This window comes from Plecotus auritus (assembly GCF_963455305.1).
Source record: "Plecotus auritus genome assembly, chromosome: 5".
NCBI classification, from domain to species: Eukaryota; Metazoa; Chordata; class Mammalia; order Chiroptera; family Vespertilionidae; genus Plecotus; species Plecotus auritus.
The window spans coordinates 171,243,701-171,271,679 of NC_137776.1; the positions used below are offsets into that span (position 1 = coordinate 171,243,701).

The following is a 27,979-nucleotide window of genomic DNA, read 5'->3' on the forward strand; positions in this document are numbered from 1 at the left end:
CTACATCTAGGTGTCCCAGCTCGCTGGTGTCCTTTAGTCTGGAGTAGTTCACCTTTCGTCTTTCATGATGTATTTCAGGGGTTCGGGCCGCTCTCTTAATTTGGGATTATCGGTTGTTTCCTCATGATTAGATGAGATGCATTAGGTGACTTTGGCAGTGGTACTACATAAATGACTGAGTTCTCATGGTGTCATGTTAAGGAGGTCCATGATATCAGTTTGTCCCATTTTTGGTAGTGGTAATTTTAATTCCTAGTTAAGGTAATGGCTGTCAGATTTCTTCACTGTAGTTTACAGTATTTCCCTGTGTAATGTAAAAGTAACTAATGAGGGATACTTTGCAACTCTGAAGTATTTCATTCCTCTTCAGACTTTTATCCATGGGATTTACCATCCATTGAGGATTCTTGATGCTATTATGGTCATTTTTTCTAATGCCATCATTCCTTCACTTATTATTGGGTGGCATCTGTTATAAGGATGAATTCTCCTTTATCTCCTTTTATTTATATAGTTGTTGTTTGTTTATTATTAGTGTTGACTTGTAGATTCTTCTTTTATTCAGTGGGCTATGTATTATCCATTCTATCATTCATATTAATGCTCAGATTGTTCCAGAATTGGCAGGTGGCAGTTCCTTTTGACATGTCTCCATCTTTTTGGGGGGCACTTCCTAGCCCAAAAGATGTTCCAGGCTTGCTTGCACCTTTCTCCCTCCCTCCCTCCCTCCCTCCCTCTTTCTTCCTTCCTTCCTTCCTTCCTTCCTTCCTTCCTTCCTTCCTTCCTTCCTTCCTTCCTTCCTTCCTTCCTTTCTTTCTTTCTTTCTTTCTTTCTTTCTTTCTTTCTCACTGGAGGATATGTTTTTACTGATTTTAGAGAAAGGGAAAGGGGGAGAGAAAGAGAGAGAAAGAGAAACATCGATGTATAAGAGAAACATGGATCAGTGGCCTCCCATACCCAGCCCCACTGGGGACTGAACCTGCAATCTAGGTAATGTACCCTGACTGGGAATTGGACCACACTGGCCAGGGCTCCAAGCTCATTTTATTCTGTCTTTTTCCCTGAATCTGCCATTTATCTAAGTAGCCCTGGTTCATTTTAAAAGGCAATGCCATTTAAAAACCAAGAGTTGGTGCTGGCTGTGTTTATTGCTACTGGTGTGTAATTGTTTCTAGGTCCTTTAGCAACAGAACAAAGATATATGTTCACATACATATACATACACTGATAGACACAATATATCTACATATGTATGTATAAAAAGTATGTGTGTTTAAAAGTATCCTATCCTATATAATAAAAGCCTAATATGCAAATTGTCCCCTTGACCAGGAGTTTAACCAGGAGTTCGACCAGGGGGCAGGGCCAGCCAACTGCCCGCGGCCCCTCCCCCTGGCTGGCCCCGCCCCTGATCAGCCCCTCCACCCCAACCGGGGGTGGGGCTGGGTGGCCTACCTCCCGAGTCCCCTCCCCCTTGCTGGCCTGGCTTAATCAGCCCAGATCAGGGCTGGCTGGCCAGACCACACCCGTGCACCAATTTGTGTACTGGACCTCTAGTATAATATATTAAAAAAATCACAGTGGTACTTCCAATTTCTATCTGGATCCACTGTGTTATTTCTTGCCTTTCTTGCTTCTATATTTGTGTTTCCCTTCTCCTGGCTCTCACAATATCAACATATCTGCTCATTTGCTTAATTCTATAATACACACAGAGTTCCAGAATCGCTTTGCCCATACCCTGGTGAAATACAAACCTAAAAGAGTTCAGAATTTGTTTATAGTTATTTTTGTTTTCAGGCTAAGGGTATTTAGTCAGGTATTAAATTTAGTTATTTGCTTTCATACAGTCTTGTTATGTTATTCATTTGAAATACAGTCAGATTTTGTTTTCTTTCTATTTGTATTCAGTTTTAGGGTTCCCCTGTCCTTATTGATTTAACTTAGTTTTATTTTTTGAATATGAATAACATTAAGATGGTTCCAAAGTTAAAACTTTCATTCTTTTAAATTGCTTCTATGAAGTCATTATTTTTGTCCGTCTTCTTTATGTCCATTAGTATTACTTTGCAGTCTCCCTTCCTCTCTTAAACCCTCTGGATCGGGGCTCTCAGACATCCCAAGCTTTCCATCCAAATGGCATTTGCCAGAGTCACTAACAACTTCCACTTGCTGAACCCAGCGATCCATTTTCAGACTGCATTTCACTCAAACCCACAGAAGTTTTGGTTTCTGCGATGACATCAGTGAATCAGTCTGTACTGACCCCCCGGGCTGCCCCTTGGAAGCTCTCCCTTCAGCCTGGATTCAGAGTCGGGCCAATGGTCACTCCCTTGCTGCTGCCACAGCTCCAGGTCGCTGTTGCCACCTCCCGTGGATCATCGCAGTACTGTTCTCCCTGGGTCCGCACTCCCACCCTGGTCCCACTACTGTCCATTTCCATACAGTAGTCAGCGATCTTTTCGAAATGTAAGGCCGGGCAGTCCATTCTCTGCTCACATCAGAGGCTTTCCTGTGTGAGCTGTGAGGGTTAAATTAAACAGTGTGAGGCTTGTGGGTCCTGTGTGCTCACGAAGATCTGGGGCTGAGTCCCCAGAACAGCCTGGTGGATGGAGGAGCTTGGCCCTCACAGAGGAAAGTCAGTTGCTCAAAGTCACAGAACTGGGATTTGACCCCAGTTCTTCTCTCTTCATACCTATGGTGCAGATGGTTCATGAGGTCTACATATGTTCAGTTTAATTCCAAGATAGAACATGGGGTAGCTTGGCCTCTGAGCTCTGGGAATGGTTTTCCTTGAGTTTTTGAAGAGCCCAACAGCAAGGCTGGTTGCAGACTGATTCTCTAGGACCAGATCTGTGGGGCCTGTGAGGGCCGCCAGGGCATGGGGGCACTTGGCTTCCCAGCTTTATGGAATCTGCTTTCTTCTGGTGAAGGGTTTCCAAATAAGCTAGTTTTCATTTTATTATTGGAGAATAATGGGTCCTCAAGATGGAGCTGCACCTTCCAGGCCCCCGGTGCTTCCCATCTGCCCCTGCAAGCCCTCCACCTGGGCCCAGGAGGTGGGGCTGAGAGAGAGTGCCCGGCACCAGCTGCCCTTCCTCGCTCGTTCAGCCACCCCCTTGATTTATTTTTTAGTTATTTACCTTGACAAGCCCGGGGAGATCTCACTCTCTGTTTCCTGCAAAGCAGGAGTATTTCAGTCTTGGCAGACAACACAAACACAGAACTGCATTTTCTTCTCCAAAAGGCGCAAAGGTCTCGGGAACCTCATTGCACCTCTTCCTTGGAGAATAAAATGGAACAGAGGTGGATCCTTCTCAGATGCTGTCAAAGTTCTGGCTCCTGAATTATGAAATGAGCTAACCACAGACTAGTTTTATATTTGAGGCAGTGGCATAGCATGAGTTCTTAAAAAATTTAAATATGGTCTTTTTTTTTTATTATTAATACAAAGCAGTACATGTTTATTGTAGAATAACAGATAAGCAAATACTCCTGTAATTGCACCATTTATACCGCAAAACATGAACACCCTGGCGTTTATATTTTCAGACCTTTTTTATACATATTTGTATTTTTTTGTGGAAGTAGGGCTGTCTGTAATCTCCCCCTTTGTTCAATTATAGATGATAAGCATTACTCTACATTTTAAGTTCTGGTCGCTACCAAGCATTCTTTTGTATGAGTGTACCATCATTTATTTAATCATCCCCATTAGATGGACATTCAGGTTGCTCTCAGTTTGGGGCTATTGTAATGAACACTGTGTTGGAGTCTTTGCACATCCTTGCTATTTCTTTGTTAATATTTGACTGGTAGAACCCAAGAAGCAGGGTGATAATGTGGTTTCCTAATGCTTGTCATGAGAGCTGACAAGAGTAGGTCTGGAGCCCTGCAGATTTTGTGAGTATGTGCACTTTTCTGGGGTGAGGGTCTAAAACTTAGATTTTCCAAACAGGTTGAGCCTGGCTGGTGTGGCCCAGTGGTTGAGTGTTGACCTATGAACCAGGAGGTCACTGTTCAATTCCTAGTCAGGGCACATGCCCGGGTTGTGGGCTCAATCTCCAGTAAGGGGTGTGCTCCTGCTGCGGTCCCTTGATCGTTCAGCCACCCCCTTGATTTATTTTTCTGTGATTTACCTTGACAAGCCCAGGGCGATCTCACTCTCCCGATCCGATCGATGATTCTCATCATTGATGTTTCTGTCTCTCTCCCTTTCCCTTCCTCTCTCTGAAATTAATTAAAACACACACACACACACACACACACACACACACACACACACACACACACAACCAAAAAAAAAATGGGCTGAGACCCCAATATGGATCAGGAACTGGAGTTGCATCCCAGGTTTCCCACCATTTCCTTGTGCATGGTACCTCCCAGACCAGTAGCTTAAATCGGGATGGCAGTGTTTGTCTTCAGGTTTGTTTGAATAAGCCCAGGGGAAGGTACAAAGAAGATGAAATAGTTCCTTTCTTGAGTGTGCTTGCCAGGTGCGCCAGGGTTAGCCACATGAACAGACAACTGCTGGATCCTTCCCCTTGGCTCTCCTTTGCCTGCAGGGATGAATACATTTCTTTTAAGGCCTTACACAGTCTACCTTTTTCAGCCCACTAATCTCTAAATAATGATGATGATGATGATGATGATGATGATGATGATCATGATGATGATAAAGGCGAAACAATGAGGAAGGCTGGTCATTATCGAATGCTTCTGTATTCTGGGCATTGTGCTCAGCCTATGAGGTACTTTTTATCTTCATTTAATGAACGGGAAACAGAGAGGTTGATTTACTTGCTCAGGGTAACACAGGAAGTGACAGAGTCTGGATTTGAGCTCAGACATTTGCTTCCACACCCTAACCTCCTGACCACCCTGGTGTCGTGAGTCTCACACTCCTATCACATTAGGTGTCTTGGTCAAATGTTTCTGTGGGTCACGCCTTGCATTTCCCCACTTCTGTGACTCTATTCAAACCGGTTCCTTTTCTAGGAGGCTTTTACTACCTCTCTAATTCTAGAGATTCTGTCTACCTTCTAGGAAGCTTTCCTTGTTCACCCCTGAGTAGAGCCAATTTGTTCCTTCTCTTTACTTCTGGGCTGTTTGTAGCACCCAGCTGACAGTCACATCTGGGCTTATGATGGAGGCCATGTCCTGGGATGGAAAGAACCAAACCTTTGGACCCAAACCGACTTGAGTTCACATCCCATTTGGGTCAGATAGGAGTTGCCAGGCTGTGATATTTGATCTTAATTCTGTGTAATTGGTAGCTTTTGAGCTAGGGAGTACTATTTGAAAAGAAGCTTTTTAGATGGTGGCAGTGTACAAGGATGGATCAGTGCAGAGAGGAAACTGGAGATGGGTCAACCAATTTCACGTCTGTCTTGCATAATAATTCTCTTGCTTGTTCAACTATGGATTTGATAACTACATGTCCTTTAATTTGGAAAGATGAAGTCCCCTCGCTGGCACACAGCTTTTGGGGGTAGCAATAAGACTTACTTGAGAGATGGGAGCAGTGCTTTCATGACATCCTTCTTCCGCTTTTGGAGTAGCCTGACAGATGGTAACCTGTGATCTGCATGCAGGCAGTTTCCATCAAGAAATTCGCTGCATCAGCTGTAATGATCTCCATGTGAATCCCACTATAACAATTTGTTGTTGGGTTTTAAAGAACACTGTTGTGATAGGGAACGGGTGGAATGCAATTGTGGAGTCATCACCAGCCCCTCAAAGGATCTCTTATTTGAAGAGGATCCCATGCTGCTGGTGGCATCAGGCCACTTCCTTCTTTGGTCATAAGTTTTGTTAGGAACTGAGGAGAGGTTTTGGATAGTTTTAAGATCAGTTTGTGAATGCTTAAAATCTGCCCCTGACCAAGGGTCCCCTGTCCTGAGAACTTCCTGAGGAGTGTATGGATGCCCATAAAGAACAATGGTAAGTGTGAAGCGGGAGGTACTGCTGGCCTGGCCGGTGTGTGTAGAACACCCAGCTCTGGAAGCTGGGCTGCAGCAGATGGCCCCTCCTCGGGGTCTGTAGGGCCCAAATCTCATCATCCGCTGAATGTTGGTGAGCAGCCCCAGTGCAGGTGTGAGATGAAGAACGCTGAGTTGTTTGGATATGCAGTTGTCCCTGCCTGTTCGTGGTGGTCTTGCAGTCAGAACTTTTAGCCTTGGTCTTGGAACCTGACCCAATCAGATAGAGATTCCCCCCTTGAGGAGGAATGTGGAGAACAGAGAGGTGGAGCCCTTGGGAGCACCCACCCTGGTAGAGGCCAGTCAACCCCTTCCAGGAGCCCATATATCACGTCATTGAGGATGTAAGCGAGGGGATGGAGACGTAGATGTGTGGTGGAGCTAACTGTGGGAGTGTCTCCGTGTCCCTTGCTAAACAGGAGCCTGCAGGAAAGGAGGTGAGAGTGTGCATTGGGCAGAGCGGGAGAGTGGAAGCAGTAGACCTCCTGGATTTTCACTTCTTGTAAAATGGAGATACTGACACTGGGCCTGCAGGATGGTCGTGAGGCCTGTTCTTTAATATCAGTGGCTATTAAAGGACCATCCTCAGAGCCCGGCTCCTGGTCGCTCAGGCCTGTCTGGTGCCCACAGAGCCCTGCAGTGGGAGGTGACTTTCAAACACTGGGTACATGGCTGTGACCTGCAGCCCAGTGGCTGGCATGGCGGGTGGAGACGGAGCCCTGACAGCCCCTCCAGCCAGCCTGCAGGTTCATCCGGGGGAACCACAGACAGAAAGCAAATGTGCGAGTCTCCAGTCATCTTTTCCTGGGGCTGTGGTGTTGTGAACTCTCCTTTAGGAGTTGTTTTGAAAATGGTGTGTGTGGTGTAGCTTAATTGTGGGCTCATTTTTCACGTATGGCTACGGAAGGGTTTGTTTTGTTCTTTAGCCACACGTTAGTTTCTTCAAAGAGCTCATCTCAGTCTGCAGTTTCCAGAGTTCTGAAGTATTTTTCAAATAAAGTTGTTAGTCTCTTTGAAATCTGGGCTCATGTGCCTCCTTTCAAACAGCAAGTGAGGACCTGCAGGAGAGAGAGGAGGATCTTTGGCCCAGCTGTGCTTTGTCTCACTTTGTTTTCTTTTGTCATCCCCCCTGTTGTAGACACTGGCTTTTTCAACGGTAATCATATACTCCTTTCCCTGGTAATCCCTCTTCTGAGAGTCTTTCCCAAGGAAACAATTTAAATGCAGATAAAGCTGCATGCACAAAGATGTTTATTTCATTTTTTTTTATAAAAGTGAAAAATTGGAGATGACCTAAATGTCAAAATGGGACAGGCAAAATTGTGGTATGTGTATGTCTATACTGGAATATTAATGTGGTCATTAAAAAGGATGTTTCTAAAGCCCATTTAGTAAAAGAAATGCTTATAAGTATGAAGTGAAAAATTCATTCACAGTATCCTATCACCCATGCCAAAATGCATGGACAAAGAATGGAAGAGACTGGATTCAGTGACATGTGCGTAGCGGGTACCTGAAGGACAGTGATCTTTTTCTTGCTTCTGTTATCATCCTATCCTATATAATAAAAGGCTAATATGCAAATCGACTGAATGGTGGAATGACCAGTTGCTATGACGCTCACTGACCACCAGGGGGCAGACACTCAGTGCAGGAGCAGCCCCAACACAGGAAGTGACAGAGTCTGCTCAGCCAGAAGCTGGGCTCAAGGCTGGCAAGTGCAGTGGCAGTGGCGGGAGCCTCTCCTGCCTCCACAGCAGCGCTGAGGATGTCTGTGGGGAGTGGAGCGGTCCTAAGCCATCAGTCAGACATCCCCCAAGGGCTCCTGGACTGTGAGAGGGCACAGGCCGGGCTGAGGACCCCCTCACCCCCCGCCCCAAGTGCATGAATCTTGTGCACCGGGCCTCTAGTTTCCTATAAAGAGCATGTGTTCTGCTAGTATCAGAGTTTTAGAGAAGGACCGAGAACCTGCACCTGTGCCATTGCTTTTAGCTTTAGTGCTGTCACTGTCCTGCTAGAACTGGAGCCCGAACAGTATGAGGAGTCTTAGTCCTAATCATGTGCTTGGTAATCCTACTTTAAATACCCGGGGTTGCTATAAAGAGTGATTCAACAGATGGAATAGTGTCTCTGCAAACGTCTGAGCAAGAAATCATCAGGGAACACCTTTTAAAAATGTTTTTCTTAATGTTATTTCTGCTTCTAGGAAAATCAGTAGGAGTGGACATGGGTACCCAGAGTGAACTGATAGAGAGGTGAGTGTGTAGTGTTTGGTAAGAGGGCTGCAGGTGTGGTTTGTCTGTGGGTGTTTTTAGTATTCCTGCTCCCTCCCCCTGGTAGTTTCCTGCTTCTTGTAAATAAAGCATAAACACCCGTGAAACTGAGAATGGCCACACTAAACCAAGGGGTCATGCGGTGTGTCCTGCAGCCTTCATTCAGCTGATTAGGTTACTCGTGGCATTTCTCTGCCAGGTGCTGTCATCCAGAGGACACACTCCTCCTGTTGGCACCTGGGTACCTGCAGAATCAATCCATTTAAGGCCCTTCTTGGTCTGACCCATCTTTCTTTTCCATCATGTATCCCATGCTTCTCTGACTGTTGTTCTCTAGACCAGAGGTTGCCAGTCTTTCGGACCTCATGGACCACCAGTGGTCCGTGGATCACCGGTTGGCGACCGCTGCTCTAGACCATAATGGCAGTCAGTTCACATGGAAACGAACTGGCTCCTCCTGACACTCCCATCTCTCCACTGCATTCAGGATCAGTTGTTCTTCCTGTAGCACTTGACACATCATTACATTACAGAACTTAGCACACGGTATTGTAATACTTCCTGCATTCATCTTTTACTCCCAAATTCCTCAAAAGAGGAAAGGATCTAGCATTAACTGGGTTTTGGTATGTGTCAGTCCCGGCCTAAGCATTCACTTTCAATAGTTCTGGCCTTACAAGGTGAGCATTATTCTTCTCATTTTTGAATGAGGAGCCTGATGGTCAGAGTTGCATACTTGCCATTAAGAGCAGAGCTGAGATTTGAACTTGAGCCTGTTGTACTCCAACACCTGGGCTGTTATTATTATTCCACATTGCCTTTGAAAGTCCAAGACTGTGTTTTTAATACCTTTATACCTGCACCAACCTCAGGTATCTGGCATGTAGTTGAGATTCAGAAAATGTTCCCGGACTAAATGGATTGCATACTCTCGGAGCTTGCCTCTGGGCAACTGGAAATGTCAAGGTCTTGCCCTCCTCTGTTTTCTTGTTAAAGGTTCTGAATGCTACAGGGCTATGGGCACTTCTCTCCTCCTTGGAACTGCACGCCTCTGGGCTCCTGGGGGTAAAAGGAAGAAATAGAGACCAGACTGGGGTGCAGAATTTATTTGGCATGATGAAGGCCACCAGCAAGCAGGCAGGGAGGTGATCACAGCTCACTGGGGGACATTTCTATCAGTGCTGCTGTAACTTTAGAAGAAATACTCCTCTCCCCCTGCAGTATTCCCAGTTCAACCCTCCACTTCCATCCTTAAAATAACAGATCACATCCCATTGGCAGGCTGTGGGGAGGGCAGGGAAGGCCTCCCAGACTGGAGACAGTCTTTGCTGAGATCGAAAGGATGAGCATTAGGGCTAGGTGAGTGTCCATTCTTGATGCACGGGAGATGTGGCCCCTTTAAGCAGTGTGGCTGCATGAAATGTGAGGGTTGAGGTTAGAGAGGCAGGCAGGACCTTGTTGGGCTTATCCACAAATACTGTGTTAAGAGTCCAAAATTTGTTTTGTAGGAAGAGGGGAGTCTTGGAAGGAGGGTGAGCTGGCACTACACATGATCAGATTTGCCATCTGAAAGGCAACGGTGGTTCTTGGAGAATGGGCGGAGGGAGGCAGGGAGCCTCCTCAACCATGTGTCACCCTTCCGTTTCTGACAGGCTTGTTTCTTTCCTTCTCTTCTACCTGTTTCAGCTGTAGGCTTAGCACTCACATGGGCCACTCCTAAGCTAATTAAACGGGGGCTCTTGGCCCATTCCGCACTTTTGCCAAGCAGCGGTAAGCCCACGCATCCATCACGCTGTCTGAGCAAAGTTGCATCTGGTGTTTACCTGTTAATGAATGCATTGCAGCTTTGGAGTCCTTTGCTCCTGTCTGAGTTTATGAATAATGAGACAAGAAGTAATAGGAAAAAGTGGGAGAAAAAAAAGCTTAAATGAAGGAGCTTATCTATAATGGAGATTCACATGGGCTTTTTACAGAGTTCAGGATGTTTTTCCTCATGGCTTAGGTTGCCCTTGGGAAATACAGGTTAATAACCAGATGAATGCCAGAATGGAGAAATTGGGCCACAAGGGTTTTGAGGTTTTTAAACCCCTAAGGCCACTTCATGAGTTTGAGTTGGTCTCCCTCATTCTCCTGGGGCCTCAAAGGCAGGCAGACCTGGGTTCAAATGTGAGCCCCGTCACCTGGGAGCTGTGAGACAGCGCAAGTTTATATGGGACTCAGTCTCCCCAACTCTAGGTGAGAATCCTACTCCCTACTTCACAGGGTTTCTGCGAGGACCAAGTAATATAGTTCATCTCAAGTGCCTGGTATGCCATGGACTGATGCCCTCTCTCAGGTCTCTCCCCTACGAGCCCGATGGTGGTGGGTCCCCCTGCTCCAGACTCAAGCCCCTGAGCCCTTTTTGTCTTCTGAATGTCCTTGCTGAAAATGCTCCCGGGAAGCAAAGGGGCTGCAACACAGCAAAGGGCCCAGCAATCTTAAGTGTTCTGAAGGCACGGTCCTTGGGATCTTAGATTTCTTTCTCACTCCCATGGTCAAGGCTTGAGGAAGACAGCTCACCCTACCAACATGTTCTCCCTGAATCTCCCGAGCCTGCGGCCTCTCCCGCGTCGTCTGATTGTGAAATGTCCGAAAAGTCCTCCTCCTCACAAGACCAGAAGCAAGACAGCGAGTCTGAGAGGACTTCAGTTTCGGTGAACAACTTTTCTCACGGTAAGCTAAGCTTCACGCAGCATTTTAAACAGCCAAGGTTTCCTGGTTTCAGCAACAGTTTGTCATCGTGCCGTGGTAAGCAGAGTGTGGTGGCGTTTGAATATTTCTTTGAGAGAAGGAGATTCTGGGTGGGCCAGAGCTGGTCACTCAGAGTGTCCTTTATCACTGGGGAAAGCTAGGGTTGTTGGAAGTGTTGGTGACTGGGGAAAAGCCATTTTTGTTTTATAAATGATGACTTCTTATATGACTTGCCATTTCCTTCTCTTCTAAGTAGGCAGGCTGGAAACTCGGGCTAATTTCCTTTGTTTCTTTCACACTCTTCTAAGGCAGGGGCACTAGAAAGACTCTTCTGCTTTGAATTGTCCAGATGCCAGAGATCACCTAACCCGTTAATATTTGATAATTCTGTAAATCTGCTGTGTTTCTGTTTCGTGGAACCCCTGGCCCATGGGTCGGCGCCTTGCCCTGCCTCTGATCATGGAGCCATGGGCTCAGTTGGCAGATCCAGCCTCCCGAGGCCCCACCTTCCTCTTAGCCCCCCTTTACCTCTTCTGTATTTGCAGTCTTCGTTACATCCTGTTGGGGTATTAGGTAGGGCTTAGTGTTTATAATTCAATGTATTTCAGAAGTTCAAGGAACAGTCTAGACCAGAACAGATAGACCAGGAACTGGACCTATTTTCCTGTAAAAGGCCAGAGAGTAAATATTTAGGTTTTGTGGGCATTTGCTCTTTGTTTCAATTACTAAATCCTGTTGTTGCAGTAAAAACTGCCATAGATAATACGTAAACAAATGATGTGGTTGGGTTCCAATAAAACTTTATTCACCAAGACAGGTGTGGGTGTATTTGACCCAGTGCTGTTTTCTAACCCCTGGTATAGACTCTGGACCTCCGCTGACTTCTTCTGGTCTCTCTTCTAGCGGGTTCTTTTCAAGGAGCCCAGAGTGGACCCAGAGGTCCTTTGTTGATACCTGATTACACAGCAAAATGGTTTTCAAAAACTTGAAATCCTTTTTTTTTCTTTTAGCAACAGGACCTCCACTCACCCCTCCCCACTTTTCTTTTTTTCTCAGATGAAACTTTACATGTGGGTCCAGTATGTAAAAAAATCCGAGTGGAGGCTTTGTCCCATGGTGGCCTCCCAGGCTCCCCTAGGACACTCAGGGTCCTGAGGAGCACAGTTTGAAAACATACCTAGAGCATGAAGTACACATGCGTGATGTAACTCGGGTCTCAGCTGGGGCCTCCAGTAGCGAGCCCCTAGATTTGCATTCTTTGGGTTTCTGGCTGTACCCCTCTACAATTTCTGTGTATGATCTACCTTCTTCTAATTTAGGTCAGACCCTGAATTGTTGGTCCCCGGTACCACCTCCTGCACTGTCAGTTGGCATGGAACTCAGTCCCTTTCCCAGAAACCCCAGGCCTTTGTGGGAAGAGCCGACTTGACTGAGGGTGGGAGGACTAGGAGGGGCCAGGTCCCAAAGCAGCAAGCCAACTCAGTAACATCAGAATGCTTAAGATCTCTGTTCTTTAGAGCCCTCCTGCTATGGTGCTGGGCATTTCCCACTTTTCCTCTTGCCTGTCCCTCTTTTTTCTAGTCTCTGTTTTTTTTTTTTTTTTTTTTTTCAGTGTAGAACCATTCAGGAGTCTTTAATTTTGATTCCTCTGAGGACCCATGACCTTGGGCTTATGCCCTCCTCCTGGGTTCCCAGGCAGGCACTCCCCTGATGGGGATGGTGCTCACTGGTCCCCTGAACAAACCCACTGTTCACTTTCTTGGTTTGTCTTCAGAATTTTAGTCTTTGCATCTCTCTTTTCCTTTTGTCATACTCATAATCTGAATGGAGAGAGAATTTTGTGTTTTTCCTTTTTTTCACTTAGCATTATATCATAAGCTTTCTAACATGTTCCAGAACGTCATTTTTAGTGGCTTTAGCGTAGTCCTCTGAAAGGCCGAACTGCAGGTTTTCTTATGTTCCCTGTTGCAGAACATTTAAGTCATTGCAAAAATCTCACAATTTTGATCACTGCTGTAGGGAATATCTTTGAACATGAGCTTTCACCTTATTGAAGGGCATTTCTTAACCTAGGTTCTGTAAATTGGAATTACTAGTCAGAAGATGTACACAGTGTTTTTGGTGGTTGCTTTTAAACAGGATTTATGGTTTTAAAGAGTTAGCATTTGTCAGAAGGGTGTTATTGTGAGAGGGACGGATATTTTTCTCCCACCTGTAAAGGCGAGTATACTGTTTCCTTCTCCTTGGTGAGGGCTGCATAATTAACAAGTGGTGTCCAGTTCAACTGGGAATGTGTCCTTAAGCCCAAGTGATGATTCCAGCTCCCGGCTAGACTCAGTAGAAGATGGCCTTTGCTGATGGCTGCTGAGATTATTACCGCAGAAGCCAGCAGCATGCGACGGGGAGAAACTGGCAAGGATGGCCGCCGTCGGAGCAGATAAGCTCCGGCTCCCTCCGACCTGACTAGCCGCTGGAAGGTGTGCAGGGAGCGAGGCAGGCACAGCAGGTGCGGTGACATGATGTGACATGCTGGGAGTCTGTGACAGGCCGTTCTTCAGCCTGGGCTGCAGCAAGGGCCTCAGACAGTCCCGCAAATGGCTTGCCACACGTGTGGCATTAATAGGAGATAGCTGAGGGTTTGGGAATGAAGTCATCTCATAAACGTTCAGATTCATGGCGAAATTGCTATTTAATTAGGAAAAGATCTGTAACATTGTACTACTTTAAAATGAAAGTCATTTTGGAGGAATTAAAACTGGGTCATAACGTTAGTATAATGTTTTAAAGTAAACATTACTATGACATACTGAGTGTACCCTAATTGATGAATTAAAGACTTTAGTTTTGCCTTTTGATACTTAATGTGATTGTGCTTTAAACACTGATTCTGGAAACCCACCTCTAGGTTGGAGCTCTGCTTCCTTCTTTGTTAAAGTGAGGTGTGGCAGAGGCTAAAAAAATGACATGCTCATTTTAGAAAATGGGGGAAATTTAATTTTCATATATTATTAAATATAATATTAAGATGTAATATAGAAGTTTTGAGAAACCAAAAATCTATACCCAAAGGCAATCTCTGTGAATATATCGGTGTATTTCCTTCTTTTGTGTATGTGTCTTTGCTGTCTGCACATTTTTAAATGGAGCTTTGATTGCACTGATAAGCCATTTTGTATCTATATTTTTCTATGGTACTATAAGGTCCATCATAATATACTTTTAATATCTGTGTAATACTACATCATAACATGTAATACAATTTATTTCATAATTTGAGTTATTTTCAGTTCTTGCTATTACATACAGTGTCAAAAAGAACATTTTCTTGCATCTGGCAAATGGTTGTCAGCAGCTCTGGTGACCTCTTAAATAAGTTACTAGAATTAGAATTATTTGATAAAAGACATTGGAAAGAAGCTTTCTTTCTAAGGTTAATGATAAAAACAGTCCCAAAAAGTCATATACATTTATACTCATGCTAACAGGATGTATTCTTGAGTGTATCATTCTCATTAACATCAAGATTATTGTTTGTTTTGTTTTTAAGACTGAAATTAGTAAGTGATAAATGGATAACATATGCCTTTCAAAGAATTAGTCCTGAAAATATCTGGATTCATAATGGAGGTAGTTTAATCAACTCTTAGGGCAATTCAGGCAGACTTCAGAGCGATCTGTTAGTTTCACCATAAGGAAGATTTTAAATGAATATTTGATATTTAGAAGAGTAAAGGGCTACATGAGATTTAGCATTAAAATTGTATGGAATAGGATTTTTCCATGTGATGTACAATATCTCCCTCGTGGAGGGCTGCAGACAATCATTATAGCACTGTGTCTGTGGGCTGCGGGCAGCAGCTCAGCCTCCCCTGCTAGGAAGCAGTTGCCAGTTGCTGACTATCTTAGCACAGCCAGTGAATTGGAATTTCAGGATCACTGCAAAATCTAGAAATTATTCACTTTGCTGGGGGCTTCAGACCATAAATAAAAACTGTCCTTCTTCCCGTAGACCTACTAATGGAACATATACAGGAAATTCGAAGTTTGAGACAACGTTTAGAAGAATCTATTAAGACAAATGAGAAGCTACGGAGACAGTTGGAACGGCAAGGGCTTGAATTTGATCAAGGTAAGAAGGACCTTCCCAAAGCCGGCGCAGTCTGTGAGTTCCTTTGCCTGGATCAGCATTCTGTGTACTGGGAAGAGCATCGGACTTGTGGCCAGAGAGGTTTCAATTCAGACCCTGACTCTGCTGCTTACCTCCAGGGTGCCCTCACTTAACCTTGCTGGCTTTCAGTTTTAGTAACTTTTCTATAAAATGGAGATAATATTTTCCATTTTATCCTGTTGTGATGAGAATTACTTAAGGAGAGAGCCCCACAGCCCCTTACATAGTAGTCACTTGATAAATGTTAATTTCCCAGCCATGGGAGAAGTCTGCCAGCCCCCTAGACGTCTTGGATTGTGGTTGGCTCCTCATTTGCCTTTGGAAGCTGTACAGAAATAGATAGATATTTTAAAACAAAACTAAGTGGTATTTTGTCTTTTTAATAATGGATTATGAAAATATCAGCATTTTAGCAGTCTAGTAAATCTCACATGCCAATCAAAAAGTCACCAATAATGCTGCATAGCCACACTAAGCTCTGAATGGGATATTCTTCCATGAAGAATTTTTAAATGTATATTTTTTCCATAGGTAAGATATTCTTATGATTCAAAAATTGGTATGTCCTATTATCCCTTCTCTCTTCCCAATTCTGCTAGTTTTCTTCTGTATTCTTAAACAGTGTTTTTTATTTTAAAATATAAATACAAATATATATTCTTATTCCCTTTCTCGCTTACCCTGAAGGTGTAGAATACTTTATATCACTATTCTGTCCCCTCTTTTTCTTCAAACAGTACATTTTGGACATCTTTCCTTCTTGCTCCGAGGACTGTGTCCTCATTTCGTGAAGAATGTGTCTGAGAGCAGCTTTGTGCCCCAGGAAAGTGGGAGATTGTTTGGGGTTGGACTACCTGGTGTGGATCCCAGAGCTTCTGTTGATTAGTTTGTGGCTTTGGGCAAATCTCCCCAGCTCTCCCCATCTTAATTATCTTATAAGAGTCACTGAGATTAAATGAGGCAGTGTTATGAATGGGGGCTTGCTTAAGCTCCTCTCAATAAATGGTGGTTTTCTTCATCATTACCAGTTTTATTTTATTTATTGTGTAACTTTACCAGTTGAACTTCGCAGCGCTCTGCAAAGGGTGGGGATGCTGATGTCATTCCATTTTTGGAGATGAGATGACAAAGTCCTGCATCTTTATCAAAGATGTACTCAGTGGTAGCTCACTGCGGCGGGCACAGAGCTCCTTGACTTGAATCTTTGGACCCTAGTCCAGTTCTCATTGCTCTCCAGCCTGTCTCAGCCATCAGCCTAGAAGGGCATCTTTCCAGACTACTGCGCATGCTGCCCTTTGGTTCCAAATGGTTCTCTCTCTCTCTCTCTCTCTCTCTCTCTCTCTCTCTCTCCCTCTTTCCCCCTCTCCCTCTCCTCTTCCTTCCCACCTGCATCCAGCATCCTCCCCCCTGTCAGCCCCAGGGAAATTTATTAAGCTGAGTTATTAGTCACATCAAACAAAGGAAAGAAATACACGCCTGGGCCCTTCACATTCGCTCTTGGTAATGCCCGAATTAGATTCATTCTGTTTTACATTTTCCCTAGCAAATTCAATTATAGAATTATTTGGGGGCTCAAATGGCCACCAGCTATAATGGAGCAGGCAATTGCTCTGGAGAGTAATTCACTTTGACAGGAAGGTTTACAAAAAGGCATTCATAGTGTTCACGCTGATGGAAAGACATGCTGTTCTCGCCATGTTGTCACAGCCTCCGAGAGACAAAGAAATAAACGTGGCTGCGCCTCCCTCTGCTGCCAAGGGTTCACCTTGGGAGCAGGTTTGAGAAAGGCATGGCTCCTTGTAATGCTGAGGGTGTGGGGGAGCCCACTCTTGTCTCCTCTTTCAAGCTCAGTCTTAGCTCCCTTTGGGCTCTGGTAGCACCATATGTAGTTCACAGAAGTGATTTTCTTATGTTTCCTCATTATTTAAAGCTGTTTCCTAGAAACTTTTATACTGACCTTGAGACTGTATAAATCAGTTTTTGTGTGTTTTTATAGGTTCTTTAAACAGTTTTGCTTGTGGTTCAGAGCTGCATAATTCTCTGACATCAGAAATTCGTTTCCTGAGGAAGCAGAACCAGGCCCTCAATACAATGCTTGCTAGAGGATCCAGAGGTAAGACTTAAAGGGGTCTCCTGCAGCCTGGAGCCCCACCGCCTTCTGTGGCATGGGAAGAGTGCAGGCACTGCACTCTGAGCAACCTAGGCTCACCTCCGTGGCTCTGTGGCTTTGGGCGGGTCACTTGACCTCTCTGAATCTCTGTATTCTTCGCTGTAAAACAGGAATACCTCATAGGGCTGTAGTGACAGTTAAACACTGTAAAGCCCTCAGCTCAGTAAATGTTGCTTTTTGCCCTTGTTACACATCCCCTCTATCCAGCCACCTCTCATCTGTCTTAGTTCCCAGTGGGAGAGAGAAGGTCTGGAAGTGTATTACTGCCACATCTCAATCAGAGGTTTCCTACGGTCAGGAAAGTTTCTCCAGTATTTCTTATAAAGATCCCTTCTCTTAATTCCTTCTGTTTGGAGCTTAGTCCCCCAAGAGCTTTCACTTACATTACCTCTCAATACTTAAAATGTTTCTGGAATGATATGTCATTAGTCCTGTTTCACAGGTAAGAGACAGGCCTAAGGAATTGACTGAACTGTGGTCACAGAGCTAGAAGGTGGGCCAGAGCTGAAACTTGGGCCAGTTTATTTCACTTTCCCTAGAGCAGGGGTGGGCAAACTTTTTGACTCGAGGGCCACAATGGGTTCTTAAACTGGACCGGAGGGCCGGAACAAAAGCATGGATGGAGTGTTTGTGTGAACTAATATAAATTCAAAGTAAAGGAGCGGAGGGGAGAGCAAGAGAACCCTCCGCTCTTTCGGCTCCACGGGCCAGATAGAACAGCCGAACGGGCCGTAGTTTCCCACGGCTGCCCTAGAGGTTATTCATGCTGATTTTGTTTAAGAGATGAAATTCGGGCTTCTGCAGATCTTTCATTCACTCAGTAAACATTCCTGGTTCCAGTTCTATGTCAGGGCCTGTGTGGGCTGTTACAGAAATGAATTGAGAACTGGTCCTTTCCCTCGTGGTCTGATGGGAGACATAGCAGGCCAGTCTGTGGACTAGCCATGATGCAGGCAGGCTTGGAGCTACAGGATCCTGGAGACAGCATCCTGGCCAGGGAAAGCTGGTCTTCAGAAGCAGAGTCTAGAGGATAAGTAGGGATTAACCAAGGTGCCTCTGGTTTAGAGGAGCAGGGCCTTTTCAATAGAAGAAGGAGAGTGGACACAGGCCTAGGGGTTAGAGATGGGGCGAGTACAGACCACTCGGGAATTACATGAGACTGAGTGTGGCTGGGGTCGGGGGCAGGAGAACATTGCTGGAGAATTAACGTGTCATGGTTAAGAGTGGAATCAGAAAACCCGGGTCTGAGTCTTGGCTCTGCCACTTACTGACTGTGTGATCTTGGGAAAGTCTTAACCTCTTTGCTCCTTATTTTCCTGTCTGGGAAACGGTAGAATGCTAGTACCTTCCTTGGAGGTTTGCTGTGAAGAGCACATAACATGATACATGTGAAGATCTTAACGTGATGCCTGCAGATGGCTGGTACAGCACTGCCAGCAGCCTGCACTGTGGAGTGCTTACAGCCTCCAGCGTGCGGGGGAAGCCCTGTGCATGCAGTCCCCGGGTAACCCTCCTACTGGCACATGGAGGCAACCGAGGCACAGAGAAGGGAAGAAGCTCACTCCAGGCTGTGGGGCCAGTGAGCAGAAGAGCACTGCCTCAGGGCCCACGGTGTGTCTTCCTCCTCAGGAGGGGCTGTCCTCAGGGCTGAGGAGTGGATGGGTCTCGGGCCGCCCTCTGCACATCCCTGCTGGCCTGGTGGGAGGCTTGTGGACTTTTCCAACACCCAGGGCCAGGATTGGGGGCCTGTTTCTTGCCTGTGTCTTTAATTTCTACCCACTGTTTGCTCTGTGAAGGCCAAGTCACTAGGTTTGCACAGCCCATTATTTAATAGAAAATTAAACAGGCCCATTTCATCCCAGTGACGTTTAATCTGCAGCCGTGGTGTTGACAGATTTATCTGCCCACAATGCATAAGATAATTGGAGTGCCAGAATCATAAATGCCAGATTAAATCTCATTCTCTTTTGTATTCTTGAAGTGCTCGAACTGAAGTGCCGTATTTGCGTAATAAGGTTGGGAAAAACAAATGGGGATGCTTCTCAGTGGCGCATTTTGTTTGCAGATAAACAGAAGGAGAATGAAAAATTACGAGAGTCCCTCTCCAGGAAGACCGCGAACCTTGAGCGGCTCCAGCGAGAGCTTGCCTGTGTGAAGGGGGAGAAGGAAAGGCTGCAGCAGGAGGCGGGCCAGAGGGAGCGGCACAACCAGCAGCTGCGCCAGGAGCTCTGTGCCAGCCGCAGCGAGCTCAGCAGGTAGTCGGGCACCCCTGGCCTGGTGGCTGTGCGGGCGTCGGGCACTGGGCTGTGGCCACGGGACAGGGCATGCCAGCCCCTGCCCTAGTGCGCAGGGACCGCAGAGAGTATGACAGTAAATACCCAAACACGTAATACGTCACGTGGGAATACAACATATGGAGAGAGGTCTTCGCAGTAAGCAGGATAGGCTCTGGGGGCTGATTGTGGGTTTTCATGCAGGGCGGGTCAGGGAAGCCTTGCGGAGATGCCATTGGGGCAGTGCGGTGTGAGCTCTGCGGATATCTGGTGGAAGAGCATTGTTGGAGGGAAGGGTACGGGCTGGGGGCAGGGCGTCCTTGGCCTCTGCTGGGCAGCGCAGGGAGGCCAGTGCATCTGGAGGAGAGAGGTTGCGGTACGGGTGAGGGCAGAGAGGTGGCTAGAGGCTGGATCACATAGGACCTCGTCACGTGGTCAAGACTGTGGTTTTCACTCTGAGTGACAGAAAGGCTGGGGAGATTCTGAGTAGAGAGGCCACAGGAGCCTGACTTAGATTTTAAAAGGATTGTGCCAACTGCTCTGCCGTTTCCCCTTGGACTCCGTCTCGTCCCCATGTTTCCAGCCTTTCCTGTCGCGGCGTGAGTGCCTTGCTCTTTTAGAGTGACTGACCTCACCCTGGGTCGCCCGGGGCGGCACGTGGTCTTTTCCATCCCGGCTCCCTCCGGGCTGCGCTCCCTGGGCTTCCCTTCCTCATGTCTGAGTGGAGGATTAGATAGCACGTTCCTTTCTGAGTCTGTGAAGATTACATGAGATAATGTATGTAAAAGGCTGGGCTGTGACTGCAATTCTGAACCATGCTTGTCAATCCGGTCCACTCTCTCCCAGCTGAGGGTGGACTTGGCTGCCCGCGGGGTCCAGCTGAGTCACTCTCCGTTAGCATAACCTCTCCTCCCCGGTGCTGGGCCTTCGCAGGGTGCAGGAGGGGTTGAAGTGGAGGCAGGAGCTGCTCTCACAGAACAACAGGCTGCTGCAGTCCCTGCGAGTGGAGCTGAAGGTGTATGAGAAGCTGGATGCGCAGCACGGGATTCCCAGAGGTACGGGCGCTGGTGCAGGCCTTCCTCGGCCTGGGCTCTGTGTCTCGGGCTGTCATCACACCCCGAGCTCACCTGGGTGGTAGGTGTATTTCTAAGCAAGCTCTGTGGCCCACACTTCCTCTGAAGGAGCCGCAGGACTCATGGAAGGACGGAGGCTCAGGAGTCAGGCCAGCTGACGTGTGGATTTTCACCGCCTTGCTCCCAGCTCTGTGGCTCTCGGCAGTTCGTCTCACCCCTTGGGGCCTGTTTCTTCCTCTGTAAAGGCATCTGCTCAGTGATGCCTGTTCTGTAGAGTTGCTGAGATAATTATATGAGGTCATTTATTAAATGCACCCTAACACAGTACCTAGCACATAGTAGGCACTCAAGATATGGTTTTTATGACAGTTTTCTTGCTACTATGTGTTTCCTTTTTGCCCATTCATTCAGCGAGTATTTAGGGAGCACCCACTCCACAGTGGCCATTGCTCCGGAGGTGATCGTTGGCCCTGGTCCTCTTTATGTCCTGAGAGACTCCAGAGCAGAGGGACTCGACTGTAAACTCAGATGTTTTAGATTCAATTTTGAGGTGTGGTGGGGTTTTTTTTAAAACTAATTTTCCAGATGGTTTCTCCCTGTTGAAAATTTATCTAGAAAAGGGTCACAGCTTTTATTTTCTCTTCAAGTTGCTTTTCTTATTCTTGCTGTTGTGCCTTTTTAAATATACTGTGGCTCTTAAAATCAGCCCCTTTCATTCTATAATTCCACCCAAATAGATTTTATTACTACTAGACATAATTTCGGGGTTTGGTGTGCAATTTGCTATGCTTTTATGGCCAGAAGTGAAAATTAATTTCCAGCTCTTATTTAGCCTGTGGAATAGCAGCAATTAGGCCTGCCAATATTTTTGTTTTTAAAGTCAAGTTGTTATTTTAAATTGTACCTAGTTCTTAGGAAGGGGAGGGTGATGGTGGCAGGTTTAAAACTCGAGCGCTTTTGATGGCTGACCCTTTGGTGGAAGAAGGTGTCAAGGCTTCCCCTGCACGTGTTTGCAGAGTCCAGAGCAGAGATGTCGGGAGAAGGCTGGAAGGGGCAGGACCCGCTTGGTGACCTGCATGACCTCCTGACCGAGATCCAGGCTCTGCGGGCACAACTGGAAAGAAGCATCGATACCAACAGCACACTGCAGGGCAGGCTCGAGGAGCAGCTGGGGCAGGGCGGGAGGCAGGTGCTCCAAACCCTGCCCACACCTGAGCCGCCCCTTCCACCAGACAAACACGGTACTGCCCCCGCCTCTCCTCCCTGGTAGAGAAAGCAGCCCTGTGTGTCTGTGCAGGACACGCAAGCGCCTGATGCTGCCCTTGCTCACAGAGGTGTCTTTCCATTGACAGCAGACATGCTGTACCCTGAGAGCCAGGGGACCTGACCACTAATTAGCTGTCACCTTTGGCAAAATGGTGTAAGCTCTGTCTGGAGCCTCCCGGTTCTCAGGGAGTGGGGTTTGGGCTGCTAGCCACCCTCATTGCCTCCGGTCTTGCTCCCTCCCATCCATCTAGTCCTGCCCACATCCCTCCACTGCTGAACATCCCTTTTAGTCCCTCTTCCTGCCTTTAAAAGAGAATTTAAGCCTCATATCCTGACTGGCAATGCTTTTTGAGACCTGTAAGGCATCCTGGTAGGTTTGAAAACTGGTTCTGCTTTGCATTTGCTTGTGTTGCAGATCACCTTATATAGCAGCTCATTGATTTTGCCTCCTTACATTGTTTCAGAAATGCATCACCTCCCAAATCCTTTTTTGGGTCACTCTTCTCTCTTGCTTGAGTTACTGTGGCAGCCTCCAGGCTTGCTCCTCCGGTCCGAAGCGCAGATCTCGCTGCACACTGCCCTGCCTCACTCCCTTGAGTGGGTCCCACGTCCTCACGGTTCTGGCCTGGCTCCCTGGGCTCAGCCATTTGAACTGCAGCAGTCTCCCTGGGTGTGTAGAGATGGCTCACTCCTTTGTGCCTCTGCATCTGCTCTTCCTCTGCCTGCATTTCTTTTTCTCCTCGGGATTAGCGCCCCTCCCTTAGCCCTGAGCACCCCAAGGGAAATGGCCTGTTTACTTGTCTGGACAAGAGGGTCCTTCCAGGGCGGGGACTGAGTCTGCTCATTCTTTTTACTTATTTATTCTTTTTATTATTTAATCCTTACATGAGGATGTGTTTTTCTAATTGATTTAGAGAGAGGAATGGGAGAGAGGGAGGGAAGGGGATGAGGGGGGGGAGCGGGGGGGGGGGAAGAGAGAGAGAGAGAGAGAGAGAGAGAGAGAGAGAGAGAGAGAGACATCAATCGGTTGCCCTTTAATGTGCCCTGACTGGGACTCAAACCTGCAACCTTTTGGTGTACAGGATGATGCTGCAACCAACTGAACCGGGGAGCCTGATCACTCTTATCCTGTGTCTGCACAGGGCTTGGCAGGAGAGATCCCACTGAGCTTATGAAGGAATGCTTGTGTGTCCGATACTTTACCATATTCTCCTTCGGTTCTCTCTGTGAAACAAAAACATTTCACAGCTCATTTTCCTTCTCTTATTTTGCATTTTGTAGATGGTGACAGATGTCCTGTGGCAACTGATAATTCCGGTGATCTGCGTGACTCCGCCCCACCTGTGCCCCCGAGATCAGGTACAAAGCCGACATCTGGGTTGACTACAGCAGGGTCGGGTTTGTCAGTAGGACTTTTTATTTTTTATTTTATTTTATTTCTTAATATTTTTATTGATTTCAGAGAGGAAGGGAGAGGGAGAGAGAGATAGAAACATCAATGATGAGAGGGAATCATTGATCGGCTGCCTCCTGCACGCCCCCTCCTGGGATCGAGCCCACAACCTTGGCATGTGCTCTTGACCGGAATCGAACCTGGGACCCAAACCGGCAAGAGCAGGACTTTTTAAATTGAAGAAAAGGATGTCCCTGGTCTTAACTTAAGAGGGTGTTTGGCAGGATTTGGGGTTTCATGTTGTCAGCATCTCTAGCTGGTGATCTCCTTCTCCAAGCCAGTTAAGTGGTCCCTAGGTATTACCAACCTCAGTGACATCATTGGGTCTCTTGATTAAAGTGTGACACCCTGAGTGGCTTTCAAGGTTCTGGAGTAGCCAGATTCAGTGGGCTCGGTCCGGCCCTATCCCTCTGCCCTCACGCTCTCATACAGAGGGGTCACATTCCTGCAGACATGCTCCCACTTTCCTCCTTTTCCAGACCGCCCTTGTCCCATTCTCTGCCACTCATCACGAATGCAAACTTCACTCATGTCCCAGCCACAGTTTTTAACTCTGAGCCCTGGCTCTTCGTCATACTGTTCCACCTCCCATGTATCTGTGTTCTGATTAGACCATGGGTTCCTGGAGTGCAGGCACTGGCTTGATTCATCTGTGTGAATCGGGGTCTTCTGCGAGTGGGTGTCTGACCTGCTAAGTGTTGGTTGAATTGAATGGAGCTTCTCCTACAAGACGAATAAGCCCAGTGTGGGGTAATGTACAGACTGAGGGCCGCTCTTAGCCCCCCTAGCTGGTTGAATGCAGCTCATGGAACCCAGGGTGCTGCCCCCAATAGATCTGACATCTTCCCTCTCATTATCTAGCATCAGAGAGTCCCCCACTCTCTAGAAATGACATGGACTCCCTGTCCTGCGACAGTGGCAGCTCGGCCACCAGCGCCCCGTGTATGTCTCGCCTGGTCCCGGGCCACCACTTGTGGGCCAGCAAGAGTGGCAGCCACATCCTGGGCCTGATTGAGGACTACGAGGCCCTGTGCACACAGGTTGGCCAGGGCCAGAAGCTTCTTGCTGAGATGGACATTCAGATCCAGGAGGCGCCCAGCCCCTCAAGTCGAGAGCTGGGAACAAAGGTAACCTGACCTGTGACAGAGCTGGAGGGAGACCGATGCTCAGTAGGGGCAGGCATGGACGTGCCGGCTGAGGGCGCTGGAAGGCAAGGGACACAGGTGACCTCACTGAGGCCCTGGGACGAGGAACCTGGAAGTGTAGCCACGAGAGCTGAGAGGTCAGGTCCCACTGGGGGTTTCTGTTGTTTTCTGTGGGAGGGACACTTGCTGAGGTTGGTGCCCTGCATTATTGCCATCGCTTACTGGAACCTGCCCTATGACTGCTTCTGTTTGTCCAGTTTTCCATCCATCCTTCCGTCCTTCAGTCCTCCCAGACTGGACCCAGCTTCCATGGGCCACATTTCCCGGTCCCTCACCTCAGGTCCTTACTGAGGACTTGGAGCCCCCTGCTTCCTGATGCCCTTTTGCCTTTTTGTTTCGTTTTGTTTTACCACCATATTGTAAAAGTCAGCTTCGCGTCTTACGTTTCACTAGATGATGAGCTCCAGGAGAGCAGGGTAGTGTCTGCTTTGCCCAACACTGTTATCCGCGCCCTAGCTCAGGGCCTGGCATGGCATAGCTGCGTGGCAAATATTTGTTGAATGAATTAATCAATCTTAAGGTTATTGTTCTTTTCTGATTATAATTTTTGTAAAAAAAAAATAGAAACTAGAAAAGCATAAAAGGAAAACATAAAAATACCACATGGTGCTTAACACTTAAAATTTTGATAAATATACTTTTAGTTTATTCGTGAAGCTTAATTACACTGACTCCAGCAAATGTGAATTTCATATTTTGACTTTCAGTTCACATTATGCTAACATTTTTCCTATCTCCGTCAGTATAATTTCTAGAACTTGACTTTTAATGGCTGAAAAATAAGCTAACCTGTGGGTGTACCACCTTGATTTACTTTGCAGCTGGCTGGTGGATATTTCAGCTGTGATGATCCTTATAAATAGGTCTCTGTCACGTCTTTGACTAGTTCCTTAGGGACGAACTTCCCAACGTGGAATTACCTGTGAACTCTTGTGATACCTCTTGCTACATCACTTTCCAAAAATATTGCTATCTCACTGCACCTTTGTCTGCACTGAGTGTTTTTATTTATTAGTTTGTGTCTTTTTTTTTTCGCCAATTTGATAGCTAAAAGGGGAGTGCGGTGTTTTATTTTACATTTATTTGATAGTGAAGACAATGCCCTTTCAGTTTCTGTTTTTAAATTTATTTTCTTTTCCCCTCCTGATTCATGTTCTTTGCTTTCCCATGCCCTCGCCATCCCCCAATTTGAGTTTGCTTCTGCCAGCAGAGAGGGTGAGAGACTCTGCAGGGCCCCGCTGTGCACTGGCAGCAAGCAGAGCCATTCAGTGGGCGGCTGAGGCAGGAGCGTTCGTGTTGCATTACGTGCTGTTGGCGTCGTCTGCCTTCCCGAGAGGCAGTGAGAGTGGTCCGACCACGCACCCTCTTCTTGGCATAGTAAATATAGTTAATGCGGGTGGTTATTAATCATGGTTATTGATTGGGCTAAATTCACCACCGAATTCTCTCATAATCTATAATTCACCCGTCTTTAAGAACAATAAATTGGTGTCGTCTGGCACCAGGCTCTTGCTCAGCATGTGGAGCGTGAGCCCTGCGGTCTGGAGATTTATGCCGTCCATTAAAGCTGGCTTGTCCATAATTGTTTTCAAGGCTGCATGTAACAACCTTCTCATCCCCCCATGCAGGGTCTCCACCCGGCGCCTCCGAGCAGGTTTGTCACCAGCGTGAGCAGAGCCAAGCTGATCCTGGAAGAGGCCGCGAGGTTACTGACGCTTCTCTGGAGGGTCGCACTCCCCACGGATGGCCAGTGCACACTCCACTGTGAGCAGGTGCGTGGTGACACATGGTGCAGAGGCTCAGGGGTGCCACTACGGCGTGTGTCCTAGTCTCCAGCACGTCCAGCCAGGACCTGGCTCACGGCAGTTGGGCGCTCAGTGTGGGGACTATCAGAGGGTGGGGAAGGCATTGTGCCAGCACCAAGTTGGTGCTCCCAGTGTGTTCCTCATCCACCACCACCCCTGCTGCCCTAACCCGGCCCTGAACTCACTCCCAGGACATCTTTGTTGAGGGAGATCCTGTTTGCATCCTACACATGAGGAAACTGAGGCTCGGAGAGTGAGGCCCATACTCAAGGTTACAGAGCTGATTTGAAAGCGCAAGTGTCTGAATCCGAAGGATAAACTTTTGTTTTGTGGGCTGTAGGTCCCAGTCTGTCCCGTGGACCAGCTCCTTCCCTTCTCAGAGTCTTTCAGTTCAGACTCCTTCTTCTGGGCCAGCTGATGCCTTTGCTAGTTTCCAGCATTGTATTAAGTTGGCCTTATTCAAGTCTCTTTTAACTATTTAGGAACTACTTTTTTTGAATCAGTGAAAATCATTTACTATAAAACCATTGAAACTTCCCTTAAAAGCTCGACTTTGTAGACACTTGAATGTGACTAAATTAAGAACTGTTGATTCCACGCCCATCCTCATCTCATGTCTCATAGGCCCTACTCAGGAGTCAGGCGGGCGGGAGTGGTCCCAGGGTTTTGTCTGCGGGAAACGTGTGTTACGACAGGTGAGCGCCCACTCTGCTGACCAGAGAAACCTCCTGGAAGCAGGGGTGCGCACGTTGAGGAGGCGTTAGAACTCTGCCTGGTGGCCTGACAGATGTATCCCCCTGTACTTGTCTAACCTATACATTCCTGCCGAAGGCAGCAGGAAGGCAGAAGGGAATTGGCCATCCATGTCAATACTCGTCTAATTAAGCCCCTTTGGTGGCTCTCAGGTCTGTCAGAAGTGGCGGTGAAGCAGCTCTCTGCTTAGAGGGTCTGTGGAGCCTGGCCTAAGACTTCCCTGTCGGGACCCTGGGGAGGAAGTTTGGGTGCACTGAGTGTGGGAAGTACGGAACCAATCCTGGTGCGGGAAATCTTGCTTTGCCCTCTTGTAGCTGGTGGGGCCCGAGAGGAAGATGGAATGTTGGAGGGAAGAAGGCCCGTGGGGTTCCAGGCCCCCATTGGCCTTTCCTTTTCTTTTAACCCTGTGGTCGGCAAACTGTGGCTCGTGAGCCACATGCGGCTCTTTGGCCCCTTGAGTGTGGCTCTTCCACAAAATACCACGGCCTGGGCGAGTCTATTTTGAAGAAGTGGCGTTAGAAGAAGTTTAAGTTTAAAAAATTTGGCTCTCAAAAGAAATTTCAATCGTTGTACTGTTGATATTTGGCTCTGTTGACTAATGAGTTTGCCGACCACTGTTCTAACCCACTGAGCTCTCTTCCCTCTGAGGCTTAGACACAGATGCTCTGTCTCCTAACCCTGCCTCCCTCCCAGCTGCTGGCTCCTCATCTCTCCCATCTCCACTTAAATGTTACATCAAGATCAGAAAGGGCTCCCTATTCATTTAGCATAGCTTTTGTTTCATCATAGCCCTTATCACAAATCATAATTACATATTCATTTGTTT

General features: G+C 47.1%; 1 protein-coding gene across 4 annotated transcripts in view; it reads left to right on the forward strand.

The window, feature by feature from the left end:
* The window catches only part of CDK5RAP2 (CDK5 regulatory subunit associated protein 2), a 152,956-nt gene that overhangs the window by 114,784 nt on the left and 10,193 nt on the right, over window positions 1-27,979 (forward strand). For 3 of the 4 annotated variants that reach the window (XM_080668557.1, XM_080668558.1, XM_080668559.1), the window contains exons 25-34: window positions 8,191-8,239; window positions 10,797-10,969; window positions 14,997-15,116; window positions 17,152-17,268; window positions 19,391-19,580; window positions 20,532-20,653; window positions 21,688-21,912; window positions 23,219-23,296; window positions 24,252-24,517; window positions 26,224-26,367. In XM_080668557.1, the coding sequence (XP_080524683.1) occupies window positions 8,191-8,239; window positions 10,797-10,969; window positions 14,997-15,116; window positions 17,152-17,268; window positions 19,391-19,580; window positions 20,532-20,653; window positions 21,688-21,912; window positions 23,219-23,296; window positions 24,252-24,517; window positions 26,224-26,367 (1,484 nt within the window). The remainder of the gene's footprint in view (window positions 1-8,190; window positions 8,240-10,796; window positions 10,970-14,996; window positions 15,117-17,151; window positions 17,269-19,390; window positions 19,581-20,531; window positions 20,654-21,687; window positions 21,913-23,218; window positions 23,297-24,251; window positions 24,518-26,223; window positions 26,368-27,979) is intronic. The other variant, XM_080668560.1, reaches the window with a different exon arrangement.